This window comes from Microcebus murinus, chromosome 13, assembly GCF_040939455.1.
Source record: "Microcebus murinus isolate Inina chromosome 13, M.murinus_Inina_mat1.0, whole genome shotgun sequence".
NCBI classification, from domain to species: Eukaryota; Metazoa; Chordata; class Mammalia; order Primates; family Cheirogaleidae; genus Microcebus; species Microcebus murinus.
Window position 1 is genome coordinate 68,970,751 of NC_134116.1, and position 15,539 is coordinate 68,986,289.

General features: G+C 42.8%; 2 protein-coding genes across 5 annotated transcripts in view; both read left to right on the top strand.

Annotated features, from left to right (window-relative positions):
- ALG5 (ALG5 dolichyl-phosphate beta-glucosyltransferase) overlaps positions 1-337 on the top strand; it is a 38,976-nt gene extending 38,639 nt beyond the window's left edge. For both annotated transcript variants that reach the window (XM_012748103.2, XM_012748104.3), the window contains exon 10: positions 153-337. In XM_012748103.2, the coding sequence (XP_012603557.1) occupies positions 153-268 (116 nt within the window). In that variant the 3' untranslated portion in view covers positions 269-337. The remainder of the gene's footprint in view (positions 1-152) is intronic.
- Positions 338-11,226: 10,889 nt separating this feature from the next.
- Positions 11,227-15,539, top strand: part of SMAD9 (SMAD family member 9) — a 69,961-nt gene continuing 65,648 nt past the window's right edge. For 2 of the 3 annotated variants that reach the window (XM_020290419.2, XM_076009481.1), the window contains exon 1: positions 11,227-11,483. The gene's annotated coding sequence lies outside the window, so the exon portion shown is untranslated. The remainder of the gene's footprint in view (positions 11,484-15,539) is intronic. The other variant, XM_012748098.3, reaches the window with a different exon arrangement.

A 15,539-nucleotide genomic window follows, 5' to 3' on the forward strand; every position in this document is an offset into this window, starting at 1 on the left:
CCATTAGCCAACCTCTCTTCATTTTCCCCCTGACCACCCCACCCCCCGACACATACCTTTCTCGGCTTCTGGTATCCATCATTCCACTTTCTACCTCTATGCGATCATCTTTTATTTTGTTAAATAATAAAATAATTATTTTTAAATCACAGGTTCTAAATTAGTTCCATTTTGGAGCTGGCTACAAATGGGCAAGGACCTACTTTTTATACGACTTCGATATTTGACTGGTGCCTGGAGGCTTGAACAAACTCGGAAAATGAATTAGGTTGTTTGCAGTCTTTGATTGTATTCTTTATGCATCAGTGTCACATTAAATAAAGCTAGAATAAACCTATTGTCATTGCCTACCTTTCGATAATTATAAAGAATTAACTGCTGTAAGTAAAAATTTATATACCTCTTTTGGACAAAATGGGTTTTTTTAAAGGTGTTTGTAACAAAAGTCAGATTTTCTTTTGCTTTAGCAATTTTGCTTATTCAGCTTAATTATTATGATTCTGAGAAATACAACATTTAGACAGAAGACAGAGCAATTATTCTTACTGTAGAGTGCCTGCATAATCCTCGTGAACTTAAATATAAACCAAAATCACATAATACTTTTCAGAGATTTAAAAATAGAATATATAAGTTTAAATATATACGAATTCATCCATGTTGAAGAACTCCATATTTCAACCTATGAAACTCTAGAAGTTATATCTTAATAGCAACACTACAGGGTCAGTAACAAAGGTGTTCGTTTCCTTACACAGTCTTATTTATCTCCTTCCTAATCTTATGTATACTGTACTTTTATACCTTCTGACAACCCTTCCCTCTTGAGTTCATGTTATTTGAAAGTTCTTTATTAAAAAGAGAATTAAAAGTGGCCAGATGCAGTAGCTCACACCTGTAATCCTAGCACTCTGGGAGGCAACAGCAGGACTACTGCTTGAGCCCAGGAGTTTGACACCAGCCTGAGTAAGAGCAAGACCCTGTCTATACTAAAAATAGAAAAATTAGCCAGGCATGGTAGTTTCCACCAGTAGTTCCAGCTACTGGAGAGGCTGAGGTAGGAGGATTGCTCGAGTCCAGTAGTTTGAGGTTACAATGAGCTATGATGATGTCACTAATCTGGGGGGAGGGGTGATGCCACAAAGAAGATTTATTAGTAAGGAAGAGAAGTGAGTACCAGGATTCAGAGCAGGAAGGGATAAGCCAACTACTGTTTTGTGTAAATTGCAGTTGGGTTTATGATCAGAACTGAACTGCCCTTATCTGTAAGACTGCTAAATTCTGAGCTTTGAAAGGAAAAGATAAACAGCAACTGCCAGTCTTTTGGTTATACAACAAGACGGCCTGGACAGTGAGAACCATTTTTCTGGACTGGTTGCATGGATGCTTTGTCCCTTAAGTCAGGAAGTACCTTGCCAATAAGGGACTTTTAAAGTTTTTTTCATACTGGACAATGCACCTGGCCACTCAGAACTTCATGGGTTCAACATCAAAGGCATAAAAGTGGTCTATCTGCCCTCGAACAAAACATCTCTAGATCACTGGGTCTTAAGGACCTTTAAGGTTCATTACACAAGGTACTCTATGAAAAGGACTGTCAACACTATTGGAAGAGAACCCCAAAAGTCTGAGAGGATTACACCATTGAAGATACCATCATTGTTAGAGAAAAAACTGTACAAGCCATTAAGCTGGAAACTAAATTCCTTCTGGAGAAAACTATACAGATATTGCACATGACTTCATAGGATTTACAACAGAGCCAATCAAGAAAATCCTGAGATTATGGACATGGCAAAAAAGGTGGCAGTTGAAGGTGGTTTCAAGATATGCACCTTGGAGAAATTCAACAGTTAATAGACACCACACCAGAGGACTAACAGAAGATGACTTGACAGAAATGAGTGCTTCCAAACCAGTGCCAACTGATGAGGAAGAAGACAGAAGAAGCAGTCCAGAAAACAAATTGACATTAAACAATCTGGATTATTGACTGTACAGAGGTCAGCACCCCTAACTCCTACATTGTTTGAGAGTCAACTATGCTTCAAGTATGTATAGTTGATACTCCAGTTCTATTTTCTAGGTTATTCAGTTTCCTTAAGAGCAGAAAACTTGCCTGCTACTTTGTCTCCATAGGATCCTAAATTGTGATTGATCAAAAAGGTTTCTCAATTGGTTACATAATGTTACCATTTCAGTTCATTTATAAAAAAAAAAAAAGTCATATGAATGTGGTTATCCATTTTATTGACAACTAAATTCCCTAAAGAAGCAGTCTAGTGGATTGCTTTGTTTTTGTGCAATCTCAAAAGCACCCGATCTACAAATTAATGACTTTATTTTGTTAAACCAATAAGGGACTGTAAGAAGTGATACATTTGTAATTCACTGATTTTGAAGTAAAACTCCAGTTAGTATTTTAATGGTCACAAAAAACAATACTTCCCTAGATTTGATCCTGTGTAGGTTCTGATAGTACTGAGAAAGGACGAAGTGGGACAGCAATAGTCCTTGCCTGAATAGTTTTGCACCTCAGAAATACTCCTGGGAAAATGAGGTATAGATACTGTATATCCTACTGTGTTCCTACTGAATATCTACAGTAACAAGATATACCTGTGTGTAGGATAGATAAGTGTCAGTCACTGCACCTGATTCTACTATCATAGCAGGGACAGTAAAACCTACGTCCCAAGAGGCATAGTTAGCAACTATAAAACATGCCCCAACTATCCAGTGGTGTGAATTTAAATCAGATCCTCCAAAATAAAATTGTAGGGAAAGTAAAAGTCCTTAATGCAGCAATATATACACTGTCAAGTGTAAATCATTCCATCATTCACTTGATGATTACATGCTGAGTACACAGCAGTACTATGTTAAAAAAAAAAAAAGGTCTACAAGTAATCTACTTAGAAAAGAAAATGTTAGACATTTAAATAACAATGCAAATAATATAAGATCAAGGAGCCAGATATGTTCTGAGGAAGGATGAATCTTTGTGGTCCAAAATTAGGAAAATTTCCCCTAAATTGTATTACTATAAGACTCTCCATGCACAATGCACAACTTCAGTGAAAGTGGAATCACCTCCATCTGGGAAGATAGTGTATATCCTGTCGGTTTCTTTTGGTCTTTGTCATTCTTCTGAAATAGAACAGAAATCCTACTCGCAGCAGAGCAGGGGAGGGGGGGAAAAGAGCGAAAGCCACTCCTAACAGCCAGATTGTGAATCTCAGATGGCCCATCCCCCACAAGCAGTCTTTCTGGCTGAGTGGAACCACTTCAGACCCTCTCTGGCAGCTTTCCCCAGTAGCCTGGAGCAGACCTTTTACTCCTGCTGAGACAGATACCTTCCCAGCTTTTGTGGAGCCTGAGAGCAAGCTCACCCAACCCAGCCCTTCCTAGCCTCACTTTCTCACCTGCCTCTGCTGTGGAGGAGAATAAGGACTCACCTGGAAGTTCCAGGGCTGGGGCATTCAAGTGCTTCTCCTGAGGGGCTAGAGCCAGTCATAGGCCCCATAAAGAACACTGAAGTTTGTTCCTTCCAGCAAGTGCCACCTACTACTGACTGGGAGATCAATTTGCACAGCCCTTTACCACATCTACTGACTCAATCATACGGTGTGGTTGATTCTTGCCAGCACCCCCTGCCATCTCAGAGATTAAACTGGACATGCAAATACAATTCACACTGTTAAGAAGACCACAGGGCTGGAGAAAGAAGTATGAAAAATCAGAGGGAAAAGGACAGTCCCAAAGGAGAACATCAACTCTGTAGCAATGGACACAAACCAAAGTGAAAATATTGAAATGACAGACAAATAATTCTAAATATGGATTGTAAGGAAATGCAATGAAATCCAAAAGAAAATGGAAAACCAACTCAAAGAAACCAGAAAAACAATTCAGGAAATGAATGAAAAATTCACTACTGAGATTGACATTAAAAACCAAATAGAACATCCGGAAATGAGAAATTCATTTAAGGAAATATAAAACAGTGGAAAGTTTTAAGAATAAACTAGACCAGGCAGAAGAAAGAATCTCAGAGCTTGAAGACAACTCTTTAAAATTAACTCAGTCAAAAATAAACAACAGGCCGGGCTCGGTGGCTCACGCCTGTAATCCTAGCTCTCTGGGAGGCCGAGGCGGGTGGATTGCTCGAGGTCGGGAGTTCGAAACCAGCCTGAGCAAGAGCGAGACCCCGTCTCTACTATAAATAGAAACTAATTGGCCAACTAATATATATAGAAAAAATTAGCCGGGCATGGTGGCTCATGCCTGTAGTCCCAGCTACTTGGGAGGCTGAGACAGAAGGATCGCTTGAGCCCAGGAGTTTGAGGTTGCTGTGAGCTAGGCTGACGCCACGGCACTCACTCTAGCCTGGGCAACAAAGTGAGACTCTGTCTCAAAAAAAAAAAAATAAATAAAAAAAAATAAACAACAGGGAATTAAGAGGAATGAACAAAACCTACAAGAATTATGACATGTAAAACAGCCAAATATCAGAATCATACGCATCCCTGAGGGTGAAGAAAAATGCACAAGGGCTAGAAAACCAATTTGAGGTAATAATTGAGGAAAACCTTCCCTGGTCTTGCTAGAGAGTTAGAGATTCATTGCAATCACCAAGACACAAAGTCATCAAACTGGCCAAAGTCAACACAAAGGAAAAATTCCTGCAAGCCATGAAGTGAAAATATCATGTAACTTACAAAGGAAAACCCATGCAGCTAACTGCAGACTTCTCAACTGAGAATTTATAAGCCAGAAGAGACTGGATCACCATCTTCAGTCTTCTTAAACAGAACAACTGTCAGCTTAGAATTTTGTAATCTGCAATACTAAGTTTCATATATGAAGGAGAAATAAAGACTCTTCCAGGCAAGCAATCACTGAGGGAATCTGTCAAGACCAGATTTGCCCTGCAGGAAATACTCAGAACTGCATTATATGTGGATCAGCACAACGGATACTGACCAGTATAAAACCACCCAAAAGCTAACGCTCACAGCTCATATAAAACAATAGCACAAGAGGTAAAATAAAGCAATAAGGTATTACCCAACAGGATGAACAGAACAGCACCACACATATCAATTCTATCAACATGAATAGTCTGAAGACCCACTCAAGAGACACAGCCTGGCTGAATGGATGAAAAAATACAACCCAAGTACCTGCTGACTCCAGGAAACATCTAAACTGCAAGGACTTACACAGGCTCAAGGGGGAGGGATGGAAAAAAATATTCCATGCAAACAGAAACCAAAAGAAAGCAGATATAGCCATTCTCAGATAATATTGACAGTCAAGCTGAGAGTCAAATCAAAGACTCAATACCATTGACAACTGCTAGAAAGAAAAATGCCTAGGAATATACTTAACCAAGGCAGTGAAAGATCTCTACAAATGGACCTACAAAACACTGAGGAAAGAAAACACAGATAACACAAACAAATGGGAAAATATATCATGTTCATGGATTGGTAAAATCAACATTATTAATAAGTCCATAGTACCCAAAGTGATTTACAGATTCAATGCAATCCCCATCAAAATACCAATGTCATGTTTCACAGATCTAGAAAAAACAATTCTATGCTTTGTTTGGAACCAGAAAAAAGGCTATTTATTAGCCAGAGAAATCTTAAGCAAAAAGGAAAATATATGCAGCCATCACATTATCAGACACCAAACTATACTACAAGGCTATAGTAACAAAAACAGTATTATATTGACACAAAAATAGAGACATAGACCAGTAGAATAGAACAGAGAATCCAACCATAAAACCATCCACATACAGCCAACTGATCTTTGACAAGGCAAGCAAGAATAGATACTGGGGGGGAAAAGCCCTATTCAATAAATGGTGGTGGGAAAATTGGATAGCCACATGCGGAACAATGAAATAGGATCCATATCTCTCATCACTCACAAAAATTAATTCAAGCTGGATTAAAGACTTAAATGTAAGGCATGAAACCATAAAAATTCTAGAAGAAAATATAGGAAAAATTTTCCTAGATATCAGCCAAGGCAATGATTTTATGACTAAGACCCCAAAGGCAATTACATCAAGAACAAAAATAAATGGGGCTTGATTAAATTAGAAGCTGCACAGCAAAGGAAATAACAGAGCAAGTAGACAACCCAAAGAATGGGAAAAAATATTTGCAACATATACATCAGATAAAGAGCTAATAACCAGAATCTTCAAAGAAATCAAACAAATCAGCAAGAAAAAATACCATTAAAAAGTGGGCAAAAGACAAGAACAGAAGCTTTTCAAAAAAGGATAGACAAATGGCCAATGAACATGAAAAAATGCTCAATCACTAAGCATCAGGGAAGTGAAGATTAAAACCACAATGAGATATACCCTTACCCTAGTTAGAATGGCTTTTATTAAAAAGTCTAAAAACAATAGATGCTAGCGTGGATGCAGAGAGAAAGAAATGCTTATACACTTTTGGTGGGACTGCAAATTCATACAACCTCTATGGAAAAGAATATGGAAGTTCATCAAAAAAGTAAAAGTATACCTACCATTTGATCCAGCAAATACCCCTTTGGGTATTTACCTAAAGGAAACAGAGTCATTTTTTCCAAAAGACACTTGTACTCAATTGTTTATTACAGCACAATTCACAATCACAAAGATGTGGAATCAACCCAAGTGCCCATCAATTCATGAATGGATTAAACAAATGTGGTATATGTATATCATGGAAAAGCACTCAACCATAAAAAAGGATGAATTAAGGCCTTTTACAACAATTTAGATGGAACTGATAACAATTATCCTAAGTGAAGTATCTAAAGAATGGAAAAACAAACATCATGTGTACTCACTATTAAATTGGAACTCACCGATGAGCACACATGTGCACAGAGGGAATAAAAACTCAGTGGAAATCAAGCAAGGGGGAGGGAAGGAGGAAAGGATGGGTAAGAACCTACCTAATAGGTACAATGAACACTATCTGGATCATGGGCATACTTATAGACCTGACTCAGGCATTACAAAAGCAATCCATGTAACCAAAAACAGTTGTACCCCGTATTTTGAAATAAAAAAATAATATTATGAGGTAGACAATAAAGAAATAACCCAACCCATATGCTTTTTACAAGAAACTCACTACAAATGTATCTCTATAGGCAAGTTGAAAGTAAAAGATAGAAAAAGCATACAAATTTTAATCAAAGGAAAGCAGGAATGGCTATTATAATATGAGATAAAACAGAATTTATGTCAAAGAAAATTGCCAGACACATACAGGAATATTAAATAATAAAAAAGATTCAATCCACCAGAAAGGCATAGAAATCTTAAAAATGTATGCCCCTCAAAGCAGATTTACAAAACATATGAGGCAAAAACTGATACTGGCAGGGTGCAATGGCTCACACCTGTAATTCTAGCTCTCTGGGAGGATGAGGAGGGAGGATTACTTGAGCTCAAGAGTTTAAGACCAGCCTGAGCAAGGGTGAGACCCTCTCTCTATTAAAATAGAAAAAATTATCCAGGCTTGGTGTTACATGCCCATAGTCCCAGGTGTCAGGAGGCTGATGCAGAAGGATTGTTTGAGCCCAGGAGTTTGAGGTTTCTGTTTGCTAGGCTGATTCCATGGCACTCTAGCCCAGGCAACAGAGTGAGACTGTCTCAAAAAAAATTAAATTAAAAAATAAATAAATTTTGGGAACAATTGTAGGAAGAAGAGGGTGATTTTGTCTTATCTTTTTTCCCCAAAGTAGTTTCCTGCCTCATACTACCTATTTTTTCCAAAGATAGCACGTTTCTCCCATCCTTAATCCATGATTCATCTAGTTTTTTGGCAAGTTCTATTGATTTTCCCTTCAAAGTGTCTATAAATGCATGTCCTCACTTTTCTAGAATCCCACAGATACTCATCACCTCATACCTGGATGATTGCAATGGCTTCCTAATTGGTCTCCTTTCCTCTTATCTTCTATAAACTTTTCTCCCTCATCTACTTCTACTTTATAGCCTGGGTATCCTATACTTCCTAGAATATCACTGCCATGTCAAATTCTGCTCAAATACTTTTCAATTTCACTTTGAGTTCCAGGAAAACAGTGAGGTGGAGTGTCTGGGCTTTGGAGTCAGGCAGACTTGAGTTGGAATTCTGAATCAGCCACTTGGGGGATTTTGTTTGTGTCTCAGGTTTTTCAACTGTAAAATGGGGACAATAATTCTTATCCCAGGAGCTGTCATGAGGGAAGGTCAAGAGGATATGTCTAGAGCAGTAGTCCAATTCCTGGGAGGGGAAATCTCACAATAGGAGATACCGTGTTGGTGCTTCACTGCTAAATCAAGATGACCTATGGCTCTCTTGTCTCAATCCTTGAGCATTTATTTGGTGATGAATTACCATGTAACATCATCTTTTTGATTTACCAAAACACTTTGACAGTTCTCTTAGGAAAACTGAGGCTTTCCTACTTAAAACCTCAGGGAATTCTGCACATTGTAGTCATTCTGGGCTGCCTTTGTGATTGCACGAGTTGTGCGTGCACCTGAGTGCCTGGCCAAGGTGGCAAGGGGATCTGAAATCTGTCCTTCACAATGCCCACGGCCAGCTTCTGCAGTCGCATCCACTAAGGTGGGATGGAGACGGGGTGCAGGATGGTAGGCATTCATACTCTCTTCTCCAGGTGTAGCTGAAATTTCACCTCTGTGAAGACCTCCCTGACACCTCCCCTGTGCCCACTCCCCTAAAGTGACATACAAAGTTGTGTGATAACTGTAGGCATGTGTGTCTCTCTCCTAGTCATACTGAGTTTACTAAGGGCCACTGCTCTGTCTCCATGTAGTTAGTCCAGGTACCTGGTGCTCAGAAAAGTGTTTGATAATGGTTATGGAATGAATGATGACTTTCAAGGAAAGTTCCAGGGGGAGGCAGAAAAGTGTAGCATTAGTACAGAGTTACACATAAAATGTGGGAAGGAGACTAGAAGTGTTGGGGGAGGGGCATAGAGGCTACAATTCCTAGTTATAACTTTTCAGTGGAACCACTATAATGCTAGATCAAACATAAGGTACAATACATGTACAAAGCAGAATCTTTGCATCCAGGGATGACTGTTGACTTTGTAGCATTCTAGTTTTATGCTGGGTATATAGCAAGTGCAAAGAACTGGCCCTCCCTTGGGTAAGGAAGCTGCCCTTCCTACCACTGTCTCATAGGCTGAGGGAGCTCACATTCAACCAAAACTCTATAATCTTCAGAAAAGGACGATCTTAGTTTCGCCATGGTTTGAGGTCCTGAGCCAAGATTTTACTGGAGGTTCCACCAAATCATAACCCCTGACTCACTCCTCTCATATCCCAATAATATAACTTTTAGTGGAAGTTCTATTAAGCAGCAAAACTGCAGCCAATCAAGAAATCACGGAGAAAGATGAAGCAGAATCTAGATTTCCAATAACCAGGACACTGGGCTTTTGTAAAATGGAAGTGTCATTGAGCCTTCTTTCCCAGGCTGAGCATTTTCTCCTTGGAACCCACCAAATCTTACTGTTCTTGAGTGTAATGGATTGACTTTCTTACTAGCTTTGAGGAATACAGGATAAGAATTATATCAGTGACAAACTAACTTTAGGCAGGAAAAAGTCATCATAGTGCAGAAATGCCCTGCTACATAAATGAGAATGTACAGAAAGAGCAGACTAGACACACTCAAGAAGTCTGTAAATCAAAGTCCTGCCAAGAGCCGAGAATGCCAAGAACTGAAAAAGACTCCATGTCAGAAGCATGAGCCAGCACTGCAGAGGTTACTTCTTTCTCTGCATTGTGTCCTCAGCGTTGTGCTCATATAAGAGAAGGAAACTGAGATGGTGATTGGGCCATTTCTTAATGTCATTTTTTTAAAACCTGAGCCACAAAGTATCAATGCTCAAGACCTAATTAGTTTATTTGCAATAAAGTGCACATCAAGGATAATCCTTAAAATACAATCTGTAACCTTTAGCTGTCCCAGTAGTTCCTGGCGTTTCTCACCCAGGGCAATCTCAAACTTAACACCTAGCCTGGAGCATAACCTTCTACTACAAATGTTGTTTCAAACAAAGTCATGGTTCAACTCCAACAGTATGATAATGCAAGAACAGTGGAAAGAAAGTGCAGTGCTTTGAGAACTAGAAAAAGCAGTTAAATTCAAGGCCTTGTGTTTACATTTCAGAGGTATCTGAGCCTTTTGGAGGACTGACTTTTCTACACACCAGAGCAAGTTGAATACTGCCCTACATGCCTTTATGCTATTCCCCCCCCCCCCTGCAGCAAATGCCTTTTCTCCGAGGAACTTCAGGCTGATGGGGATTCAAAGGCCATCAGCACACCGGTGGCCTTTCCTAAGTGGCATTTCTGAGTGGGTTCTTGGAGTCCACGGTGACCTCAAGAGGCAGGTTACCCAGGGGGCAGCCAGGCCGTGAGGCGAGAAGGTTGTACATTAACATTGCTGTGTGCCCATAAGGCTGTAACTTTATTAGATTAGATAATATTGTATATCATATGCTAGGTTGTTAAGTAAATAAATACGCGTAAGGAAATTACAATCCACATAATTATATGACTAGTTTTAACTGCCACTCGCCATCAGAGTGATTAGATTTTCTTCTGCCTATGTCCCTGCAAACCAGTTGCCACAGCACGGTGGATGGGAGGTGGATGGGCGTGAGGATCCACTTTACTCTGAAAAGCAAGTCGTTAGGCACAAATGGGGCAAGTGACAGTAACCATCAGGGTCCAGACACATGTCAGAAACGGCGGCGGCGGCGGCTCGGGGAGGTTCCCAGCCTGATTTGATTTGTTGGTGGTCCTGTATTCTTGTTCTGGTGACAACCCTCCTAGGGCCCAAAGCTCCGGGTGGATGGGGGAAGTCTCAGGGGTGGCGGGGAAGAGAGAGAGGTGCGAGGCGACCCACGCCGGCCGAGCCTCCCCACCGCGGCCCCACGAGCCGGCGTGACGGCGGGCGGGAGGAGAGCCTGGTCGCGCAGGAGGACAGCGAGGTAGCGGGGCTGGGGCGGGGGGCACAGCGCTGCCGGCCGCTGCCACGCGCACCCGCCCCCTCCCCGGGCCGCAAGTTTCCGCGCACGTGGCCGCGGGCGGCTCGCGCTCCCGCCCCTCCTGGCGGGCGCACCGCGCGGCCGGCGCGGGCGGGGGCGGGCGCGCGAGCAGGGCTCCCTGGCGGCTTTCCAGGTCGGCGCACTAATACGGGCGATGAGGCTTCGCGGCTCCAGTCTGACTGACGCCGGCTGGGGCCGCCGCCGCCGCCGCTGCAGCCGCTGTCTCGGTCCCCGCCGCCGCCGCCCGGCCCTGCAGCCGCGGGGCGCGCGCAGCCAGGCAGTGAGTCGCCGCTCGGAGCGCCGCAGCGGGCGACCGGGGACCCGCTGCGGGGCGGGGGACTGCGGACGGGGTGGGGGAGGGATGAGTGGCTTCGCGGGGACAGGTAAGAGGTGCCCTCCCCGGCCGCGCGCCGGGCGTGTGCGTGTGGCGTGCGGCGCTAAGTTTTGCTTCCACAGCGGACGGCTCCTCGGTTCTTTGGCGCGCGGCTTGGCCCTTTGTACTCTGCATCCCCGCGTGTCTCGGTGGAGCCGGAGTGGCGTGCGGGGCGCGGGGCGGGCGCGGGGCCGGAGGGGCGGCTCCGGGCAGTTGGCCGCGCCGACCGCGGGCGCCGCGCACCTTCCTCGCGCCTGCAGCCTCTGGGGCCGCGGGCGCCCGGGACCTGTCCGGGGACGCGTGTGTCGCGGCGGGGCGGCGGCCGGCGGGGCTGTGGCCGGGGCGTGGGCGGGGACGCGGGGCCGAGCGCCGGTCGGGCGCCGCCGGGGAGACCCAGCCTCGGAGCTGAGTCAACCGCGCAGCAGACACCTCGGGCTGGGGGGCGGGTAGTGACTGCGACTCTTGGGGGCGATTCTGAAAGGCGCCAGGGCAGAGTGGCCTCGCTGGCCTTGCTGGTCGTGGGTTTTTACTTTGCTTACCTCTGGGGCACGCGAAGTGAAGAAACAGAAAGTTAGGCATGTCGTTGGGCGTCTGCGCGAGCGTTGGGAGCCGGGGTGTTTGTCTTTCCCTCCGCCCGCGCTCGGTGCCAGCTCGCCGCGCGGGGAGGGGGCGGGAGGGGCGCGGTGGGGACAGATGCGGGAGACTCTCTGACGCCGGCTTTGTGAGCGGAAGGAGGAGCGCGGGGGGAAACGTTTTTATGGATGGCTAATTGCTGACGGGTCTTCCCGTTACCGTTCCTGCCCTCCCAGCCCTTGACCGTGGAAATTCGAAATGATCGTTTGGAAATACTCCGTCGACTTATTTCTGGGCTGGAATTGGTACTCCTGGGAAATAGCTTACAAATGATGCAAATCTAGTTTGGGAATAAAAAATTGTGTGTAAATTCTTTACGCAGTAATTCACAGTCGGATGGATACGCACCCCCCAGGACACTGTGGATTGCTTTTTAGTGGATGCGAGTCACAAGTAGCATTGCAGCGGCCTGTCAGATTTCTAGGATGATCTTTTGGAAACGTAGGTGAGCAGGAATAATGGAGGCTAACTGTAAAGTCGTAGTACCGCTTTCTCCTCTGCAGTAGCTTAGGGGAGCCTTTGTAGCATCCGACTGGGTGAGTGAAATGTGAATACTACAGGCGTGTCTCTTGCCTTAGGGTTCCTGTCAGGGTGAGGGAATGCCATTGGATGTTTACATTTTAAAAATAGTGATCTATATTTAAGAAGGCAGTAACGCTAAAACCCAAACATTCTCAACTCCAAATAGACAAGGATTTCAATAAATGGGTTTCCATATGCTTGTAGGAAACCACGAACGCAATTTTGGACCGCTTTCAAGTTTGTGGTTATCCAAGAAGGACGCTGCAGAGAAGAAAATGATGTGACAGTTTATAAATAAGGAGCATTTTAAGCATAATATGACAAATGTCAAATGACATATAAGAAAAATAACTTTTAGTGGTAATAGTCACCTTCATTGATGGCAAAACAACTGTCTTTACCAGACAGCCTTCAGCCTCTTAATGTATTCTGATACAACCAACTCCCATTTTTATGCTTGACTGCCTGTCTTTGTCAGAGTTGTTTTATGCTTGAGTTCTGTGGTTTCAAGCTAGCTTAAGAGAATGCCAACATGTTCTTGATCTGAGCAAACTCATTTCTATCAGTACAGTGTTTACTAAAACTCAGAGATATAAACAGATTTTAGCTTAAACCTCTCAGAACTTTACAATGACCACATCTTTGTCATCAGTCTTTTAAAATTAGATGAACTGTTTGACTTCTCTTCTTGAAAAATGTTGTTTTTACTTATATATCCCTAGTTAATGAGAAATCAGAAAATATTCACAGATGTCAATTACTGCATCTCTGATTGCCCAAGACATGGGATGAGAGAGTTTTGTTTTTTAATCAAACATTACTAAGGATATGTATAAGTAATAAACAACTGGTAAATTTGTTTATCTTTTCTAGTCATGTGGTCAGTTGGAGGAGAAAAAATCTGTTAAGAAATTATCTCATAAAAATGAAAATATTCAATTTCATTTTTGCAAATATCAGTTTAATTCTGATTAATGAGAGTGCAGTATGCTTTGCCAAATTGAAAGGATGGATGGTGTTTAGTTAATGGTCACTATAGCATTTAAGGTAACTAGTTTATATCTGGCATTCCCTTTGTAATAAATAAAACAACATTGAAACTGTTTTGCCTTAATATGTTAGAAATAATACTTATCTATAGAATCTACTCTTGATGTAATGGAAGGTAAAGATTATGACAAATAAGTGGTTTTTTTAAATTTGCAAAACATACTACACTAAATTTTAAAGCTTTAATGAAGCTTAGTGCAGACTTTTTGTTTATTGTTTTGAACATTTAGAGAGGGATTCAGAAATGGGGAAGTGTCCAGAATAAAACAGTAAATATAGCAGTACATCGAAAGCATGAGTCTCCTCAAATAGTTGTAATTCTAGGCTGTTGGATTTATATTTCCTTGGTTACTGTTGCTAGTGAGTTGAAAAGTTATTCTAAAGCAAAAAAGAAAAAAAAGCTAACAGTAAATTCATAAGAACATACAATAGTATGAGCGTTTCCATGATGTTTTTGTGTTATCCTGGTAAATGCCCATGTCATGAGTTAGGGCCATAACACAAAATAAACATCTCTTGGCAATAAACTAACCTTTTAAAATAAACACTCCTGTAAATGTCTCTTAAGAAACTCGTGACAACTAAAGCTGTTAAGATTTCGAGATACCTGTTAGAAGTCATGGGAAATCACTCTGTTCATGGAAACTGGATGTTGCTCTTGCCTGCTGGTCGGTGTCCTGTCATTTCCCACCCCCAGACCGTGCTGAACACCACCGTCTCGCTTCTTTGCCTCATGCTCTGCTCTCCTTTGGTATCAGCCTCAGGCTGACCCCAAACCACTTCTCCAGGTTTATCTTCCCTGTCCTTCCATAGTTTATGCTGCAATCGAAATAGTGCATGGCAGTTTCCACACATACACTGGCTTTCCTCCGCTGTGCACTTTTTAATCACACTAAGGCCTAGCATGGCTTCCCTGCGTCCCCAGCTCCCTCTAGCTCCTCAGACTTATCAGTGACTTCCTCATCTGTATGCCCTGCTCAGGTGCTGCCTTCATGGTACTTTCTGTGATGACCCTGGTCCCAGGGGTGTCCTCCTTTGAGCTCCTGTGGCTCTTTGCCTTTTCCACTCTTGTCACGTCTTGTCTTGTGTTCAGTTACTCACATACTAATTTCTTTCTTTTCTTTTCTTTTTTTTTTTTTTTGAGACAGAGTCTCACTTTGTTGCCCAGGCTAGAGTGAGTGCCGTGGCGTCAGCCTAGCTCACAGCAACCTCAAACTCCTGGGCTCGAGTGATCCTTCTGCCTCAGCCTCCCAGGTAGCTGGGACTACAGGCATGCGCCACCATGCCCGGCTAATTTTTTTATATATATATATCAGTTGGCCAATTAATTTCTTTCTATTTATAGTAGAGACGGGGTCTCGCTCAGGCTGGTTTTGAACTCCTGACCTCGAGCAATCCGCCCGCCTCGGCCTCCCAAGAGCTAGGATTACAGGCGTGAGCCACAGCGCCCGGCCCTCTTTCTTTTCTTTACGATCCTTACAAGAGCCGTGCGGGAAGGGACTGTGTGTCATCTCTCTTTTTCCTTCCCTAAATGCTGACTGCAGTCACCTTCGTGGTCCTCAGTCAATAAATATTATTTAAAGAACAAACCTTTTCAATGAACCCATGGTTTCTTCTGAAATAAAACCCATGAAAGCGTTTCACCCATAGAATGAGTCTTAAAGGCCCATCTTTCAAGAAGCCAGTGTTGAACTTGAGCTGAGGACTCGTTAAGAGGCCTGAAATCCCCTCAGCCCAGTGGAGCCTCCTCCTGAATGTCATGGCTGAGCATTACAGTCAGGAAAGGTTCTATGATACTCTTATTGCATTAGCAATTTTCCATATCAGATTCACTAAATACACAATGGAAGCCATTTAGTAA